The sequence below is a fragment of the Geotrypetes seraphini genome, chromosome 8, assembly GCF_902459505.1.
Source record: "Geotrypetes seraphini chromosome 8, aGeoSer1.1, whole genome shotgun sequence".
Classification (NCBI taxonomy): Eukaryota; Metazoa; Chordata; class Amphibia; order Gymnophiona; family Dermophiidae; genus Geotrypetes; species Geotrypetes seraphini.
Genome location: NC_047091.1, coordinates 111,733,537 through 111,750,322, shown reverse-complemented (window position 1 = coordinate 111,750,322; position 16,786 = coordinate 111,733,537). Strand labels below are relative to the sequence as shown.

Here is a 16,786-nt window from a genome sequence, read left to right as displayed (position 1 = left end):
TAGGACAGAGTACAATTTGGGGGTTCAAGAAGAGATTGGATGATTTCCTGAAGGAAAAGGGGATAGAAGGGTATAGATCTATACCCTTGCATATAGATTTGCATATAAAGGAAGTGACAGGTATGCAAATCTCTCTCATGCATATTCATTAGGGATATCTTGAAAACCTGACTGGCTGGGGGTCCCCAGGACAGGTTTGGGACCACTGGTATAGATAGAGGATTAATATACAGGTCCTGGACCTGATGGGCCGCTGCATGAGCGGACTGCTGAGCATGATGGATCTCTGGTCTGACCCAGCAGAGGCATTACTTATGTTCTTATATATAAAAAAGAATCTTCATATGAAAATTAATTTATAAGTTCCCAGTTGAGCATTATGATGTTTGTGGGTTAACCCGGTTTAGCACTTCGGTGCAGCATGCTAGGACATACCCAGGTGAACTTTCTATTGATTGGAAAAAGTTCCCACTAACTGACTGCACACCTGGCACTGGATAACAAACGTCTTCATGTGTAGTGCCTTCAGTGTGCTTAGGTAACCTCAGTCCCAACAAGCCTTATAAGAATCGAGAGCAGGTCTTTCTCCAGGCAGTGGTTAGAGTTACAGCCCCAGCACCCTGGGGCTGTGGGTTCAAATCCCGCACTGCTCCTTGTGACCCTGGGCAAATCACTTAATCCCCCAGTGCCCCAGGTATATTAGATAGAGTGTAAGCCCACCGGGACAGATAGGGAAAAATGCTTGAGTACCTGAATAATTTGTAATCCACATAGAATATAAATAAATTTAGATTTTAGCAAAGACTATGACAGTGTTCCACACAGGTGTCTTAGTATGGGCCCCAAAGTGATGGACTGGGTCAGGAACTGGTTGAGTGGAAGGCGACAGGGTAATGGTCAACGGAGATTGTGCCTCAAGCTGTGGTTCTTGGGTCTGTTCTTTTGAACATTTTTGTAAACGATATTGCTGGTAAGATTTGTCTCTTTGCAGACAATACCAAAATCTGCGATAAAGTAGACAGTGATAGTGGGGATAACATGAGGAAGGAGCTAGTGTTTAGTTTCCAATAGATCAAAACAGTTTACAACAATAATAAGTAGAAAAAACCCCCACCATAAAAACATAAGAGAGAATAGCAAATCACATACTTACAAACCAACTGGTTTTGTTGTGTCTATCCTGTCCTTCTATCAAAGGTATCAAAGGAGCCAAGATACTTTGGTCATTCTATGTCCTTTAAGTTTCCTGAACTCTGGAATAATCTTCCACTCTTTTTAAGAAGTTCCGTCTCTCTTTTTTTCGTAAGTCTTTTGAAAACTATCCTGTTCACTAAGCATTTTGGTAACTAACTCCTTTTCGATTTTCCTTCTCTTTAGTCCTTTTTAGCCTAAACTAATTATTGTAAACCCAGAGGAGCTTTCCTGGATTGAAGTCTCGGTATACAAAGCCAAGCATTAGATTAGATTAAATATTAATTAATATATATGAGCATTTAAATGGTTTTCTTTTCCAAAAGCTAATTCACAAATTGCAGGAGCCCTTCTCCCTATACCTTACACTAGCACAGACTTAGGGAGCTCCTCTCCTTATATCTGACAACTGTACAGACTGAGGAATCCCCTCTCCCCTCCATATAGTCTTTATCTGCCTCCACTTTTCTCTGTTTCCATGATACCAGCACAGTCTGAGGGAGCTCCTCTCTCTGTACCTGACACCAGCACAGACTGAGGAATCTCCTCTCTTCTGCTGATGCCAGCACAATTTTCATGAGGCTGAGAGTATACGAAACTGGGTTTGCACGGGAGGGGAAGAGGTTGGTTTTTCTACTGCAGTAGGTCTGATGACACCATAAATCTCCTGAGTAGATATTGCTGTGCTGTTACAGCTGCTCTTCCGAGTTTGAGTTTTAAATAGTAAGAGGCAGGATGTCCTGCCCCCTTCTCTTCCTTTCCAGGTGCTGAGACCCCCCCCCCAGCCTTGCAGTATGTTCAGTACATATATGTGCTGCTGTCACCTATGTTTAGCACATTGTGAATGTACTGATTATAGGGGAAAATTCTGGAACGTATAGATTGTGTGTGCGTCTCTGCAAAATCCCTCACCCAAAAGAAATTATTATATTTCATCACTTCACTACACTGCTTCTGTCCCATTGATCATCCCAATTTGAGCTTCTATATATTTTCATTTGCATCCAAATGGCTCCCAATATAGCATGACAGAAACATTAATGTAGCCACCTCTAGGGCAAATGTCCCGGCAGCAGCTTTCTAGCATCTGGCCTGAACAGTTATCCAAAGGTGTTGGAAGAGCTCTTTCTTATTCATTGCTGCTTAATTGCAGTTGTGTGAACTGAAAAAAAGAGAGTGGCTCTAATTCATCTTATGTCCTGTAGAGGAAGAGGTTGGGTCTGGATTTGAACTCGCATCCCTAGCAGGAATTTTAGGGCTCTAGCCATTACACCCCGAGAGCCACACCTCGATCTGCACAGCAGAGTAGGACTAAGCTCTGACTAACTGAAGGCCTTTGCTGCAGTGCTTCGGCTGAGGAGGGGGTCAGGAGAAGAGGGACTGTGAAATGGCTGAGAGGGAGGAGTGGGTCGGCTTACAGTGGGAGGGTCATGCCTGAGCTGTCTGGTTGCCAGCGGAAACCAGACATGATGTCATCGCAGCTTGAACTTGGGGCTCAGTGAGAAGAGAACAATGGAGCAGCGGCCCAGTCCCGCCTGTATTGATTTACAGCTAATCAGCTTTCAGCAAGTTGCAGCTCCTGTGTTTCTCTCTCAGTCTCCAAAGAGAAGAAAGACAAAACTGAGTTGTTTGTATTTGTTTTCTTTTAAAGATCATGGCTGGAGTGAGCCCTTCCATGTCTGTCTTCCAGATTAGGGAGGCAGAGGCTCGCATGCAAGGTTTCCATCACCCCTGTTTCTGCTCCAGGATGTAATTGCAATATCTAGAAAAGAGGATTTAGAGGTTTTATTTATTGGGTTTTGGCTTGGGCTTGCTTTTATATTCACAGACAGCTTCAACTGGAAGCAGAAAGAGTACCAGTAAAACCTAGTTTGGGTATTAGCCTGCTGGCTACTTCCATAGTTAGGAAGGTAGATTAGATCTTTATAAATAAATTGGTAGCCTTGCTCCCTCCAAATTTTGCCATCCTGTACCAGTCTCTCAGTAACAAGGTTGCAACCTGCCTTCATTAGAAGTGCTGGAGTGCCAGGGTGTGACTGACAAAGGATCAAGATTCAAGTATATTTGATGTATCACACATTCTACTAAAAATTACAGCAGTTACAAAAATTTAATTAAGAAGAAAAAAACATACAATAACAACAAATGACAAGATGTATACATAAGAATTATAAAATAGCTTATAAAAATATTCTAGCCAGATATAAATTGTAAAATTAATATCAAGGAAATACGAAACATACACAACAACATATATTATTAATTGAAACAAATTTTAAAATTGATTTACAAAAACAAAAAGATGTGGGAAAAATTAGTCCTCTGCAGTGAAGAAGGAAAAAATAAAATAAACCCAGTGCTTAACTTGTCCAAAGGCAGCCTCAAAAAAAAACTAACAACTTCTTTTACAAAGCCTGATATCATGGGCCACTGCGGTAACTGCACCAAAGCCCACAGAAATTTAAAGGGCTTTGGGCTTTTGCTGCATGGCAGCCGTTAGCATGGCTTTGTAAGGGGGGGGGGAGTAAGTTTTGAGGTGAGCCTTGAACTGAATCAGAGAAGATTTGAGTCTAGTGTACTATGACAATGAGTTCTATAAAGTGGGAGGAAAAGGCACTGGTATGAGTGGTATCAAGACAGATCTTTTTATAAGAAGGATCGATTAACAGTTATTGTTGGGAAGAGCGAAGAGATCTGGCAGGAACATAAGTTTCCAAGTTTATTTAAGAATTTTTTATACCGCCTAAACAAAGTTTCAAGGCAATGTACAGTTAAAAAATTAGGTTTTTATAGACATATACAATTCACTGTAAACAGTAAGCTCACAAGAACATAAGAATTGCCACTGCTGGGTCAGACCGGTGGTCCATCGTGCCCAGCAGTTGGCTCCCGCGGCGGCCCCTAGGTCAAAGACCAGTGTCCTAACTGAGACCAGCCTTACCTGCGTACATTCCGGTTCAGCAGGAACTTGTCTAACTTTGTCTTGAACCCCTGGAGGGTGTTTTCCCCTATAACAGCCTCCGGAAGGGCGTTCCAGTTTTCCACCACTCTCAGGGTGAAGAAGAACTTCCTTACGTTTGTACGGAATCTATCCCCATTTCAACTTTAGAGAGTGCCCTCTCGTTCTCCCTTCCTTGGATAGGGTAAACAACCTGTCTTTATCTACTAAGTCTATTCCCTTCAGTATCTTGAATGTTTCGATCATGTCTCCTCTTTTCAAGGGAGAAGAGGCCCAGTTTCTCTAATCTCTCGCTGTACGGCAACTCCTCCAGCCCCTTAACCATTTTAGTCGCTCTTCTCTGGACCCTTTCGAGTAGTACCATGTCCTTCTTCAGGTACGGCGACCAGTGCTGGATGCAGTATTCCAGGTAAGGGCGTACCATGGCCCGGTACAGCGGCATGATAACCTTCTCCAATCTGTTCGTGATCCCTTTCTTTAATCATTCCTAGCATTCTGTTCGCCCTTTTCGCCGCCGCCATGCATTGCGTGGACAGCTTCATCGACTTGTCGACCATTATTCCCAAGTCTCTTTCCTGGGGGGGGGGGTCTCTCCAAGTACCGCCCCGTACATCCTTATTTCGTGTTAAGATTTTTGTTACCGACATGCATCACCTTACACTTGTCCACATTGAACCTCATTTGCCATGTTGCAGCCCATTTCTCAAGCGTGTTTATGTCGCGTTGCAGATCTTTGCAATCCTTCTGTGTCTTCACTACTCTGAATAACTTAGTATCGTCTGCAGATTTCATCACCTCACTCAGACAGACAAACAGACTGACACAATAGGTAAGAGGCAAGAAATACATTATATAATGTAATAGGAAGATACAAAGAAGGCAAAAACAAAAGGGGTGGGTTCTAAAATACTATAAAAAAAAAATTATTTCAAAGTGTAAAAGAAAAGTAAGCAATAAATAAAGTTGTGCTTTTTTATTTTGCTTTGGTTCTTCTTGTCCAGATATATATAAGTGAGGTAGTACCGTATGTTCAAGCCCTTCTTACCCCACTCTATCTTAACCCCACATCTGCAATCCTTCATTCTAATCCTTCACTCTAGCCGTTATCTCTTCCCTGCCCCCCACCAGAATAAAAAGCTAAAAGAAGGAAAGTACAGGGGAAGCACGAGAAAAGAAGGAATAGAAGGGGCGGCATGAAGAGATACCTAAAATAGGTAGGGCAACAAATGATAGGAAGACATTTGGTAGAATTTTCCTACCAATTGTCGTATCCTACAAATTGTCTTCCTACCAATTGTATTTTGTTTTTTGTAAACTGCTTTGGTTTAGACTATGGATACATTTTTTAAATAATTAACTAACTAAATTCCTACAAATTGTCTGGATCCCTTCCAGTGGGCACTTCAATATTATTCTCTATCTAATGATGGCCAGATACAAATGGGACAAGAATGAAGTGGCCTTTCTTCCACCCCACAGCTGGCATTTTAAAAACTGGTACAGTACCATTAAACTCTCACCAGTCAATCATTTTACAGATCTGCCTGGTTATCATAGTATAGGAGGGAGATGTTTCTCTCCATCCTTAATTAGAACTTCCATCCCAACACCATGTGGATATTTATATTCGCTGATGGTACCCATTAAGGCCATCACTGCATTAGGTACAAATATATACCTGGATGGGGTTGTCAGCCTACAGTCTCCCCTCTGGAACCAGGGCAGCCATAGAGGTGGAATAGCAGGGAATCTGCAATGGTTACTAGCCGAGGGGGGCACTACACTGCCCTGTTTGGTCCGTTTGTGAGACTTTAAGCATTCAAGCCCAAAAGAGAGTGGACACTGAAAGCAACCCTTTCTAAATATGCCATTTTGTCTAGAGATTGTCCTACTTGGTACTACTTAACCTGGCAGCACAGACTTTTTAGATCATTTGGAAAACTTTTCTTGGTTTGCCTTCCTTTATTCTCTTCTGTCTTTTTTTATTATAATTTTTCCTTTCTGTCTTACTTCACATCTTTTTTGGGGGGGCTTTTTTTAAAAAAACACTCTTTTATCTGGGTTTTTTAACTTTTCATTTCTCTTGACTTTTATCTCTTCAGCAGACAAGCTGCTCCTGCCAGCCCAGGGAGGGAAGGGGGGGGGAGGTGCTAATAGGGAAGGATGCGCGGCTTGTAAACATCTCCTTCAGGCCTTTGAAGCTTCAGCAAAATAACAGTCCTTCGACCACACCAGAGCCCTCCCCTGTGCCATACAGAACTGCCTCTGGGCTGGGAGCACCCAGCCTGGTCCCCACACCAGTGCTGCCACTGGAGCTAGCTAGTGATCATATAGGAAACCAGAAAATTAGAAGCCATCTGCTGGCGGAGAGCAGAGACCTGATCTGATCCCCGGGTCCCAGGAGAGTTAACCTCAACTGCACTGCAGACACAGCAAGGCAGAGCCCTCAGGTTTTCCTGCTCAGTTCAGGATGTAAATGTTTTCCCATTTTATTTGGCTTTGCTTATAAAAAAAACAACCAAAATAAAGGGGGGGGGGAGATCAAGAATTCAGCACTCTGGTATATCATTGTTAATTCCTCTCAAATGAGGAAAGACTAAAATGGTTAGGGCTCTTTAGCTTGGAAAAGAAACGGCTGAGGGGAGATATGATTGAAGTCTACAAAATCCTGAGTGGAGTAGAACGGGTGCAAGTGGATCGTTTATTCACTCCGTCAAAAATTACAAAGACTAGGGGACACTCGATGAAGTTAGAGGGAAATACTGTTTCACACTTCAGCTAAAGCATGGGGCTTGGTTTCGTGGCTAGACGATCGTTGTAGCTCCAAGGTTGGTCTGTCGATGCAGCTTCCAAGTCTAAGCTCAGTTGTTTTCCTTTTAAGGGCTTCTTTCTTTTGGTGAGAAGTTGGATAAGGTGGTGAAGAGCTTGGGTGACTCTAAGGTGCCTAGGTTACCAGAGGATACACCCTGTCTAGCTGGTGGAGGTACTATGACCTAGAGACGCCTTAGTAAGGCTCGGTGCTACAAGCCAGGTAGAGGAGCTCCTAGGGGTCAGTATTTTTAGAGTATTCGGTCCTTTCTGGGAGTCATCGGGGTAGACATGATTCTAGGGCCATCCTCTCTGCAGCCTTTCCCTCATAAAAAAGTATTCACCCCCCACCCCCATTTCCAGTTGGCGCAAGACTTTGAGAGTTTTATTGGGAGTGGGCTTAGTTAACTTCAGACCAGTGGGTTATGGAGGTAGTTCATGAGGGATATGCTTTGGAATTCATTCAGCCTCCGATGGATGCCTTTCTGGAGTCTCTTTGCTGTGCCCCCTGGAAGCAAGCAGCATGTCAGCAAACATTTAAGAGGCTGCTTATCTCAAAGCGCAGGTCATTATTCCATCTATTTTGTGGTCCGTAGAAAGGAGGGGGTCCTTTCATCCTATATTACACTCAAGGGAGTAAATTGGTGTCTTCGAGTTCTCTCTTTTCAGATAGAGACCTTGTGTTCAGTGATTCTAGCAGTACAACCAGGAGAGTTCCTCATTTCTCTGGATCTTACAGAAGCATACCTTCACATTCCAATCCAGGAGGAACATCAGAGATTCCTTCACTTTGTGATTTTGGGAAGTCACTATCAGTTCTGTGCACTTGCTTTTGGTCTATCTATAGCTCCTCACACCTTCTCATAGGTCATGGTGGTGGTAGTGGCAGCGTTGTATCAGGAGGAGATTTTGGTCCATCTGTACCTGGATGACTGGTTGATTCATGCAAAATCTTTGGAGAAGATTCTAGTGGTCACGGAGTGAGTGGTTCAGCAATTATAGTCCTTGATCTGGTTGGTCAGCTTAGACAAAATTTATCTGGTTCCCTCCCAGTGCCTGGAGTAGCTAGGGGTACAGTTCAACACAAAGTTAAGGATGGTGTTTCTCTTGGAGGGATGCATTCAAAAGCTTCAGAGACAGATTTAGTCTCTCTTATGGTCCCATCTTCCTTGGGTGCTGGATTATCTTCAAGTGTTAGGATCCAAAGCAGCATTGCTGGAGGTAGTGCAGTGGGCCTGGGTTCAAATGTGGCCTCTGCAGTCAGCACTTCTCAACCATTGGTCTCCACAATCTCACTCTCTAGACTCCTGCTTTCCTCTTTGAGATCTGGTTCATCACAGTTTGCAGTGATGGCTTCAGTCAAGTGGTGACAGATTCCAGTCTGGTTGGCTAGGGGGCCCAGTATTTGGGTTGGGCCAGTTCAGGAAGCTTGTTGGTCCATCAATCAGTTGGAGACAGCAGTGGAGTATGTGCATCATCAGGGAGAAACCAAGAGTTGGCTGGTGGCTCAGAAGGCAGTGGTTTTGTTGGAATGGGCAGAAGCTCACCTTCAGGACCTTATGGTTTTCCATATTGCTGGTGTAGAAAACATACATCTCAGTCATCATGTATTAGACCCAGGCGAGTAGAATCTGGGACATGAGGCCTTTGACCTGATTGTTCAAATGTTGGAACACTCGATCATGAATCTGATGGCCACTTTTTGCAACACCAAGGCTTAGCGGTTCTTCAGTCGGCATAGAGATTGTCTAGATGTGCTGGTTGAACCTTGGCTGGCAAAAAGGCTCCTGTATATGTTTCCCCCATGGCCTTTCATCGACAGGGTTCATCAGCACATCGCTCATCACCCAAGGCAGGTGGTTCTAGTGGCTCTAGATTGGCCTCAGCACCTGTGGTACGGGAATCTTGTTCAGCTCCGTGCAACAGAGCCACTCCAACTTCCTCTTTCATCCTCTCTCTTGACACAGGGATCCATTCAAATGTTCAGACTGTCTCCCTTTTGTCTCATGAGTGGACATGTTTGACCAGAAAAGGTTACTCCTCCAGAGTGATTTCCACCCTTTTTGGGTGCTAGACTGTTGTCCACTTCTGGGGCTTACGTCTTGGTTTGGCGTGTGTTCAAAGATTGATGTGATACTCGTTTGAAAATGACTTTGCTGCATATTTTACTCCTGACAGAATTCTGCACAACTGCGTAGTGCAGAATTTGCACAGAATTCCCCATCTGCTCAGAATTCTGCACAGCATGTCCCCTCCTTCTCCTCCACGTGGGTCTGGCCTCTCTTCCTCTGATCAACCCCCCCCTCCCCCCCATGCGATCAGACATTCCTGTGGGCTTCCCAAGATAGCAGCAGTGGCAGCAGCTGGCTGGCTAGCAGAGGCAGCGCTGTGAACAAGCTGTTTGAGGTCGGACCTGTCAAGGCCTTTTCTTTGCTGCATCATCCAACTACAGGAAGTGATGTGGCAGAAGAAAGGCCCTGGTGGGGCCGGCTGCAAGCAGCCCATTCACAGCACTGCCTTTGCTGCTCGCTGGCTGCCGCTACTGCTGCTTCCTTGGGAAGCCCGCAGGTATGTCTAATCTCACAGTGGGGGGGGAGGGGTTAGTCCAGAGGGAGAGAGGCCAGACCTGCATGGGGGAGGAAGAGGGGACAGGGAAATGGATGCTAGACCACAATTTGGGGAGGGGAAGGAAGGAACAAGGATCCTGGACTGCAAGCAGGAGGGTGGGGAAGGAGGGGACATGGATCCTGGACTGCAAGTGGGGGGGAGGGTGAGAGGAGGGGAAATGGATGCTGGACCCGTAAGTAGAGAGGAAAAGGGGTAAGAAGGAAACCTAGGCCAGAAAGGGGGGTACTTACCATAAAGAGGGAGAGAGAGATGCCAGACCAAGGGGAGTAGGGAAGAGATTCAGGGTGTAAATGAGAGAGGTCTGCCACTCGATCCTGATATGTGATGGAAAAAATGTACTAAAGGTGGAGGGGGGGAGACAAGAGAGAGGAAAACTACAGACATAGATTGCATTTTCAAATCTTCATCTGGACTTTTATCAGCAGAATTGATTCACAGAATCAAGGACCACCATGCAACCTTCTTTTCCTCAGGATGTTTCAAAAAAAATGGTACATAGCTCGTGGAGAAAAAAAAATACATACAATCTTTGTCTTGATATATACAGTTTCAAAATTTGCCCCTTTTTTCTCCTTTTTTTCTATCTGAAAATGAGTCTCATCTAAAGGAGAACAGGTTCGAATATAAAAACCACAACTCTACTATGATGTAATAAAGGACTTACGAATGAGCAAATTTGAAATTCCTAGTTCCTTTATTACATCACAGAAAAGTCCTAGTTAGTGTGTTAAACAAGTTCTTTGCACTCACTTCATTAGTTAAAATGTTTCTTTTCTCTGCACAGGGACTCAGAATAACTTTATGTTTGTTTTCTCTCTTGTTTTCTGCAGTCCTGGTACCTGGGTTAACCGACGGCTCCCCAACCATCCACCCCCCGGCACCCCCTCTCTTTCCAAGTCTCCCTTCTCTTGTGTTCCGGGACAGCAGTCCCGCCAGAGAGGAAAAAGATAAAATTCATAAAGAGGAAACAAACCACCACCACCACCACCACAGCAACAAACAGGCAGCCGTGGGGGCAAAAGACTGCAGGTGAGACAGACTACAAACCATCCAGTGGCAAACTTATCTTGCAGCTCTATCCTGCAGCAGCTCTGTGGATGGGAAGAGAGAAGATCCAGAGGCGAGGTCGAACACACTTATTTTTCTTCTTCTTCGCTAAAGAGAAAATATAAATGAATCACAGCGAAGCAAGGTGGAAAGGCAAAAAAAAAAAAAAAAAAAAAAATTATTGCTGGAAACACTATGGCTTTCTCTCACCGCCTTAGCCGGAGACTTAATGCAACTTGTTGCAGTGATTTCTTCCAGCCGCCGGAGCTCTCCTGCGGATTCTCCAAGGGTTGTATATGCAAAAATCCTCTTTAATTTTTTTTTTTTTTTTTTGGCTTCTTATGAGTGTAAGGAACAAATTTACACCAGCCTTCATTTAAATCAATATTCATTTGTGGCTACTATGGACCCCTTCAGTCCTATCCTCTCCCCTTCCCCATCTAAGTGCAGGGACAGATATGGGAGCATTTAAAGTGGGGATGGGAGGAGGCACGTCTTCATCTCCCAGCATGAAACAAGATGTGTAACAGGCCTTCACTTCATGATCGGATGCATTTTTTAAAAAAAAAATCATATATGTGTATTTTTTAAATATTACCTGCATGTACAGTCTTGGTTTGTGTGTTAGGAAGTGAGAACTGACACCATTCAGATGCACGAGAGTTAGGGATCTTGGTGGAATTTTGAAGGAGAGATTTGTATTTTGTTTTATCATTCATTCTAATGCATTCTGATTCCTGCATTCTCATAGATCTATAAATATGATGCAGTAGGATGATAGTTAAAAACAAAAATACTGAATACTAACCCCCTTATCCCCGTTACAAATTCTCTTATGACTTTTAGAGTTGGCATAGTTTAAGGTGATTTGCTGCAGCGCCTCAGGAGAAAGAAATTGTAAAATAATTAATCAAAAAGGAGGAATATTAGCTCTTGCAATCTGTGGATACCTCACCTGGCATCTGAAGCATGCAGAAAATGGCAAGGGATAGGTTAATATCAGAAAGAATGAAGCTGATAAATCTTTTAACAGTCCCCTTTCTATGGCAAAGCAGTGTGGTACTGGGGGACTGTGATGAAACCCAGCTTTCTATTCAAGGTTGGTTATAATATCCCACACATTTATAAAGTCCTCCTGCTGAGGCCACAGCACACCTAGCCCTCACCTCATATTTTCTTCACACAAAACAGCTATTTAGTCCCTCTCTCTGCTCTTGGGAAGGCCTATGCAGGGCCTTTATCCACAGGAGCAGATGCTGAGATTACAGCATTGGTGGGGAGGGAGAGGGATCCCAGGTTTTTTTAAGAGCCTGTGTGGAGAGAGACAGACAATGAAAGTTGTTTGTAACTCAGTGCTCCAAGCTTCAGGTGTAAAGTGTCAAGGAGTTTTGGAATTCAAACCGAAAAAAGAAAAGATAGTTTGAAAGCCTAAGTCCACGCAGGCTCCTGTGATCATGTGATGTGGCTCTTTATTAGTCTGCCAGATGTGCTCGGTCATGTACACTTTGGAGAATTGGCAGAAACCAATTAGAGCATCTCTTTTCTATTATATTCATTTTGTTTTCTAAATCCCATATGCCAAATTGGTACAGAGGAAAATAATCACTTAAATGTAGCAAAAAAAAAAAAAAAAGTGTGACTATATCTAATGTAGCACTAGATAGCTGTTCTAAAGAACGGTGAACCATTTAAAGCTAAACAGAAAACAGGAACTTTGGTGATTGTATTTCTTTTATTCTGACTCCCTGCCCCAAGTTCCGTCTATAATTCCTACGAACTTAGTCCAGGAGTCTACATTCAATGTCTCAAACATGATGCAGGTACCGACTTTTTTTTTAAATTGTGGCTTTTTATTTTTATTCATTTTTTTAAAGGCACGAGAGCCTCAAAATCTTTTGATACGTGTTAGTGGTGGTTCTGGGCTGGTGGACAGAATCTACGCAGATGATCAAGTATAGTGGTGGAGGGGAATGTGTTTGGATTGAATTCCATTTTTCCTTGAACTTAGTGCACTTTCTCCGTCTCTTGTTTTTTTCAGAATATGATATAAGCCTGGGATGAAGCCTGAAGTCTCATTTATATCAGGTCAGATCATTCCCAGGTTTCAGTGGAGGGAAAGAGAGGTTAAGCTCGTACATGTGGCGAGCAGTCTATGTGCCTGTACACAGAGGCGCTGAGGCTAGGGACAGCGTCCGTAATATTGCATATTTTTGTAGGAACATGCACTTTAAGAAAAAAAAAACCCAGTGGGAAAGAGAAGAGTCAAGTGTGTCATTTTTAAGAAACAAGGTTTCATTTTTTTTTTTCCTTTTTAAAGAAAGGAGTTGCTAAGTCAATCAGAAATTTTAGAGGCCAGGCATGAACTTGGACTATACCAGTCAGGAATGCACTTGGCCACCTGAACAAATCTTGCATGCTCACCGCATTGAAGTGTTAATATAGATTTGCACAGAAACAATCATTTTTTAAAGGTATTTCAGGCCCCTTTGTGTGGTCTTACTCGGACAAGGCCTTAGGCCTGCTTCGAAAATCTGTTGCTGAGTGGCTTGTCCTTTCTGAGTCTGTGCATTGTACATAGACTATTTGGGGAACCCACTAGTCAAAAATAAATCCTGACTACACCCTTGGATTACAAGGAGTTGGGCTAGAGTCGCTCAAAAGATGTGACTATAATCTCACAGTGCATCTAAGTAGATGTAGCCTTCTAAGAGAGAAAAGGAGGGGGATGGAGGTCCAGAATATACAGGGAAACGGAAGGAGTGTGGATAAGTTAAGAAAGGAAGGTTCCAAAGGTAAACCTCTCCCCCCTCTCCCCTTGCATCCCCATCTCCTATATCCCTCCCTCACTCCATTTCTGTTGTCTTTTAAGATTGTTGGAAGTTCTAGTACATTTCAAATGTTTGAGGTCACTGTAGAAATTGTGGAGCAGTGGCTTGGCCCAGTCCTGGTTTTCCTTAAAAGGAGATGCCAGATTGACTTATCCAAATGCCTTGCTTCGGCGCTTAAAAATTGGGACAGACCATAGCGATGTAGTGGCATGTTGGGTTCAAGGCAGGATGATGAGGCTTCTGGAAGTAGCTTTGATCTTTTTCACGATGCTTGTTCTCCCCACCCTTCCCCCAGTCACAGTGCTCCACATTGATAGAGCAGAAACAGACAGTGAATCTACTTGTGTTTTGAAAGACAGCCTGAAAGGATTGTGCTCAGTCACAAATGTACATCAAAAGAACTTAAGAATAGCCATACTGGGTCAAACCAGTGGTCCTTCTAGCACAGTATTCTTTGTCCATAGTGGCCAATCCAGAAACCCAAATAGTAGCACTATACAATTTTGGATTCACTGTGTAGTTCCTTCTCTAGGACCCTAGATCACCTGTATCCATGTATCTTAATCCCATGTGCCCTTTATAAATTGTGCCTCGCTTAAAATAGCTCATTCTTCATGGATTTAAGTGCCTGCATTTTGTACTCTGCGCTTTCAGAGGTCTCTGCATCTCTAGAAGTTATCTGCTCACAGGCACAGACCAAAAATCCTCTGGCAGTGGGGCAGTGGTCAGTGGTCAGGAGTGTGCCAGGAGATGTCAGGGCAGTAACGGTGTGTACAGATTCTTTGTTTCCTCTTGGATGCTGTCAAGGATTTGGCAGTTTCACCCCCAGTACACACACACCCAGAAGTGGCCTTGTCATCTTCTTGTTCTACTGGACCCTCATATTGAGATCTGTCTGGTGGACATGTGAGAAGAAGGAAGCAACAACATTTGAACTCAAGGTTCCAAATAGCTGTAATTTATACGTTCATATATAGTGATAATCTATACCACAGCAAAGACCATCACTGGCTTGTATCACTTCAGCAGAAGTGGTGCTGTAAAGATACTGCATAAGCCAGTTCATTATATCTCATTCTTTGGTCCTTCTTGAAGCCAGAAGTTTCTGGAGCATTTCAGCTGTCATAAATCAGAAACAGTAAATGCTGAGAGGACTCACCAAGCCAACTAAACCAAATTTTTCATTTTCTCTCTGACCTGTCTCCTTTGAAGAATTCAGCCTGTAAACTGACATTGGGGGTGACTTACTTCATTTCTTCGGCCCTCATCCCAGGGATCTTTTTTTCTGTTGTTTCAACTTGTCAGACTATTGAGTTTATACCTGTACTTCTGTCATGGAAACCAAGGAGAAGAGAGAAACAAAAAGAAAAATCCCATCCTGAAGTTCAGATGTCACCCAGATAGAGTCAAACGATGTGCCGGATGATTTTCTGTATGTGCTTTACCATTGGTTGCTATTAAAGTGTGGTTCGTTTGAAGACCAGGCACACTCTGCTTCTGCTTTTGGATTTGCTGCTGTCTGTGCAGAGCTGACTAACTCCGCTATTTGACCCAGATAGAACCCATCATCTCTTAGCATGGGTAGTGGAGATATGCCACTAACAGAAGAATTGAGGGGGGTTTACACAGAAAGAACAGGAAAATAAGATGTCAGGTTTTAAGGTTTCTTGGATGCCTTATAGTAACTCCTCATCAGGAGAAGGATTCTAGACCAGTTTTCACTGGATTCTTCCCAGTGGCTGGTATCACTTTCCTGGTCTTACTGAATCCAAGGCAAGAGCATCTTGTTTCCTTCCAGGAGGCAAAAGCGAATTTATCCTAGTGAACTTCAAAACGGTGGTTTTTGAGGGGGGAAGGGTTCAGCTTTCATCCACCATTCCATGTGTCTCCTTTTTTCCTCTCCCTGTTCTCCTCTTTTAAGCATAAACTCTATAGAAGGGTGGGGGATGGATTGCAGGCAAGTAGAAGGGAATTATTTGTCCCTGCACGGAGTGGTCCTTTTTTGTTATTCTTACTCCTTAAATCCAAATTAGGTTACAACTAGCAAAAACCCTGTCTCCTAGCTGATTATTATTGCAACTGAAAATCCTTTGGTATGCTTTCTTTTGTTTTTTTTCCAGAAATGCTTAAAATGATTCCTAAACTCAATATTAATGGACTGGGCTCACAAATCTGCGAGATACCTCTAACCTAGGTGACGCTTTTCAAGTTATATCACCGATCCATAGCACCTTGATTTTTCCTGAGACCGCCTCTCCCCTTCTTCCCACCTCCTTCGTCTTCTGGTCTTCAGAAACTGGCACTTGGAGGTCAAGAAACCTAATTTTGGTGTGTTATACTAATCAAGCAGTTGAGATTTGTGAGAAGACTTTTAAGGCTGCTGATGGATGTTACAAAATCCACTTGGAACTGCCTCTGCATTTCTTCTGGAGTTGTTGCTGCTGCTGCTGATTCTCCCAGTGGCCATCTCTCACCATTCACCAGTTACTTGCTCGGGGGACCTGTACATCCAAGCAAACTCATTCAGGGAGCTGACAGAGCAAATCATAAACAGAAAAATACTACAGCCAAAACCGACAATAAAAGAAAATTGCATGGTGCTTTGAACCGGAATTTATGTGACCCCAGCTGAACCAATCAGCCACTGGCTGATCTGTGCATGGCTGACTGTATTACTGGCATACCTTTTTTTCTAAGATCCCCAATTCACACACCATCCTACTACTAAAATAAAGGGAAAAAAGAAAAAAAATGATTAAAAAAAAAAAAAACCCCTTAAAATATCATCTTCCTAATTTGCACGAAATTTTATACCACATAATGTGCCTTGCGTTCTGAAAGTAAATATTAACTTTAATAATCACTGCACAGAAATAACTGCATGAACTGACTTCTATTTAAAAAAAAGGGGGGGGAAGGATACTTATGCCATTCATAAAGACACTTATTAATGCTAAGGGCTTGTTTTTGTTCCATCTGGTTTGTAACATTGGATTGGAATTTCCTGTATTTCTAACCAATGCTTTGGTCATGTGGCCCCTATTTCAAAAGAACAGTTTTGTACTTGGAAACAATTTTAGCAGACCTTTTAGCACTAGAAAAGGTGACGATATGTCACTGACCCAGAATCTTCATTCCTCTTATGCAAATGGAATCAACAATGCTGGCTGATTTTGATAAAAAAAATGCCCCCTTCCCAGCTGACTGCAGGCTTAGGATGTTGACCTTTATATGAGATGTTAGACTAGCCTTTTGAAGGTGATTTTCATCTTGGAGGGGTGTATGCAGGACCGGTTCAATCTATGGGCTAGGTGAGGCCCTGGCC

At 43.2% G+C, this 16,786-nt stretch overlaps 1 protein-coding gene across 6 annotated transcripts in view; it reads left to right on the top strand.

The window, feature by feature from the left end:
- NFIC (nuclear factor I C) overlaps positions 1-16,275 on the top strand; it is a 264,281-nt gene extending 248,006 nt beyond the window's left edge. For all 6 annotated transcript variants that reach the window (XM_033956988.1, XM_033956985.1, XM_033956987.1 and 3 more), the window contains one exon: positions 10,417-16,275. In XM_033956988.1, the coding sequence (XP_033812879.1) occupies positions 10,417-10,434 (18 nt within the window). In that variant the 3' untranslated portion in view covers positions 10,435-16,275. The remainder of the gene's footprint in view (positions 1-10,416) is intronic.
- Positions 16,276-16,786: the final 511 nt, after the last annotated feature.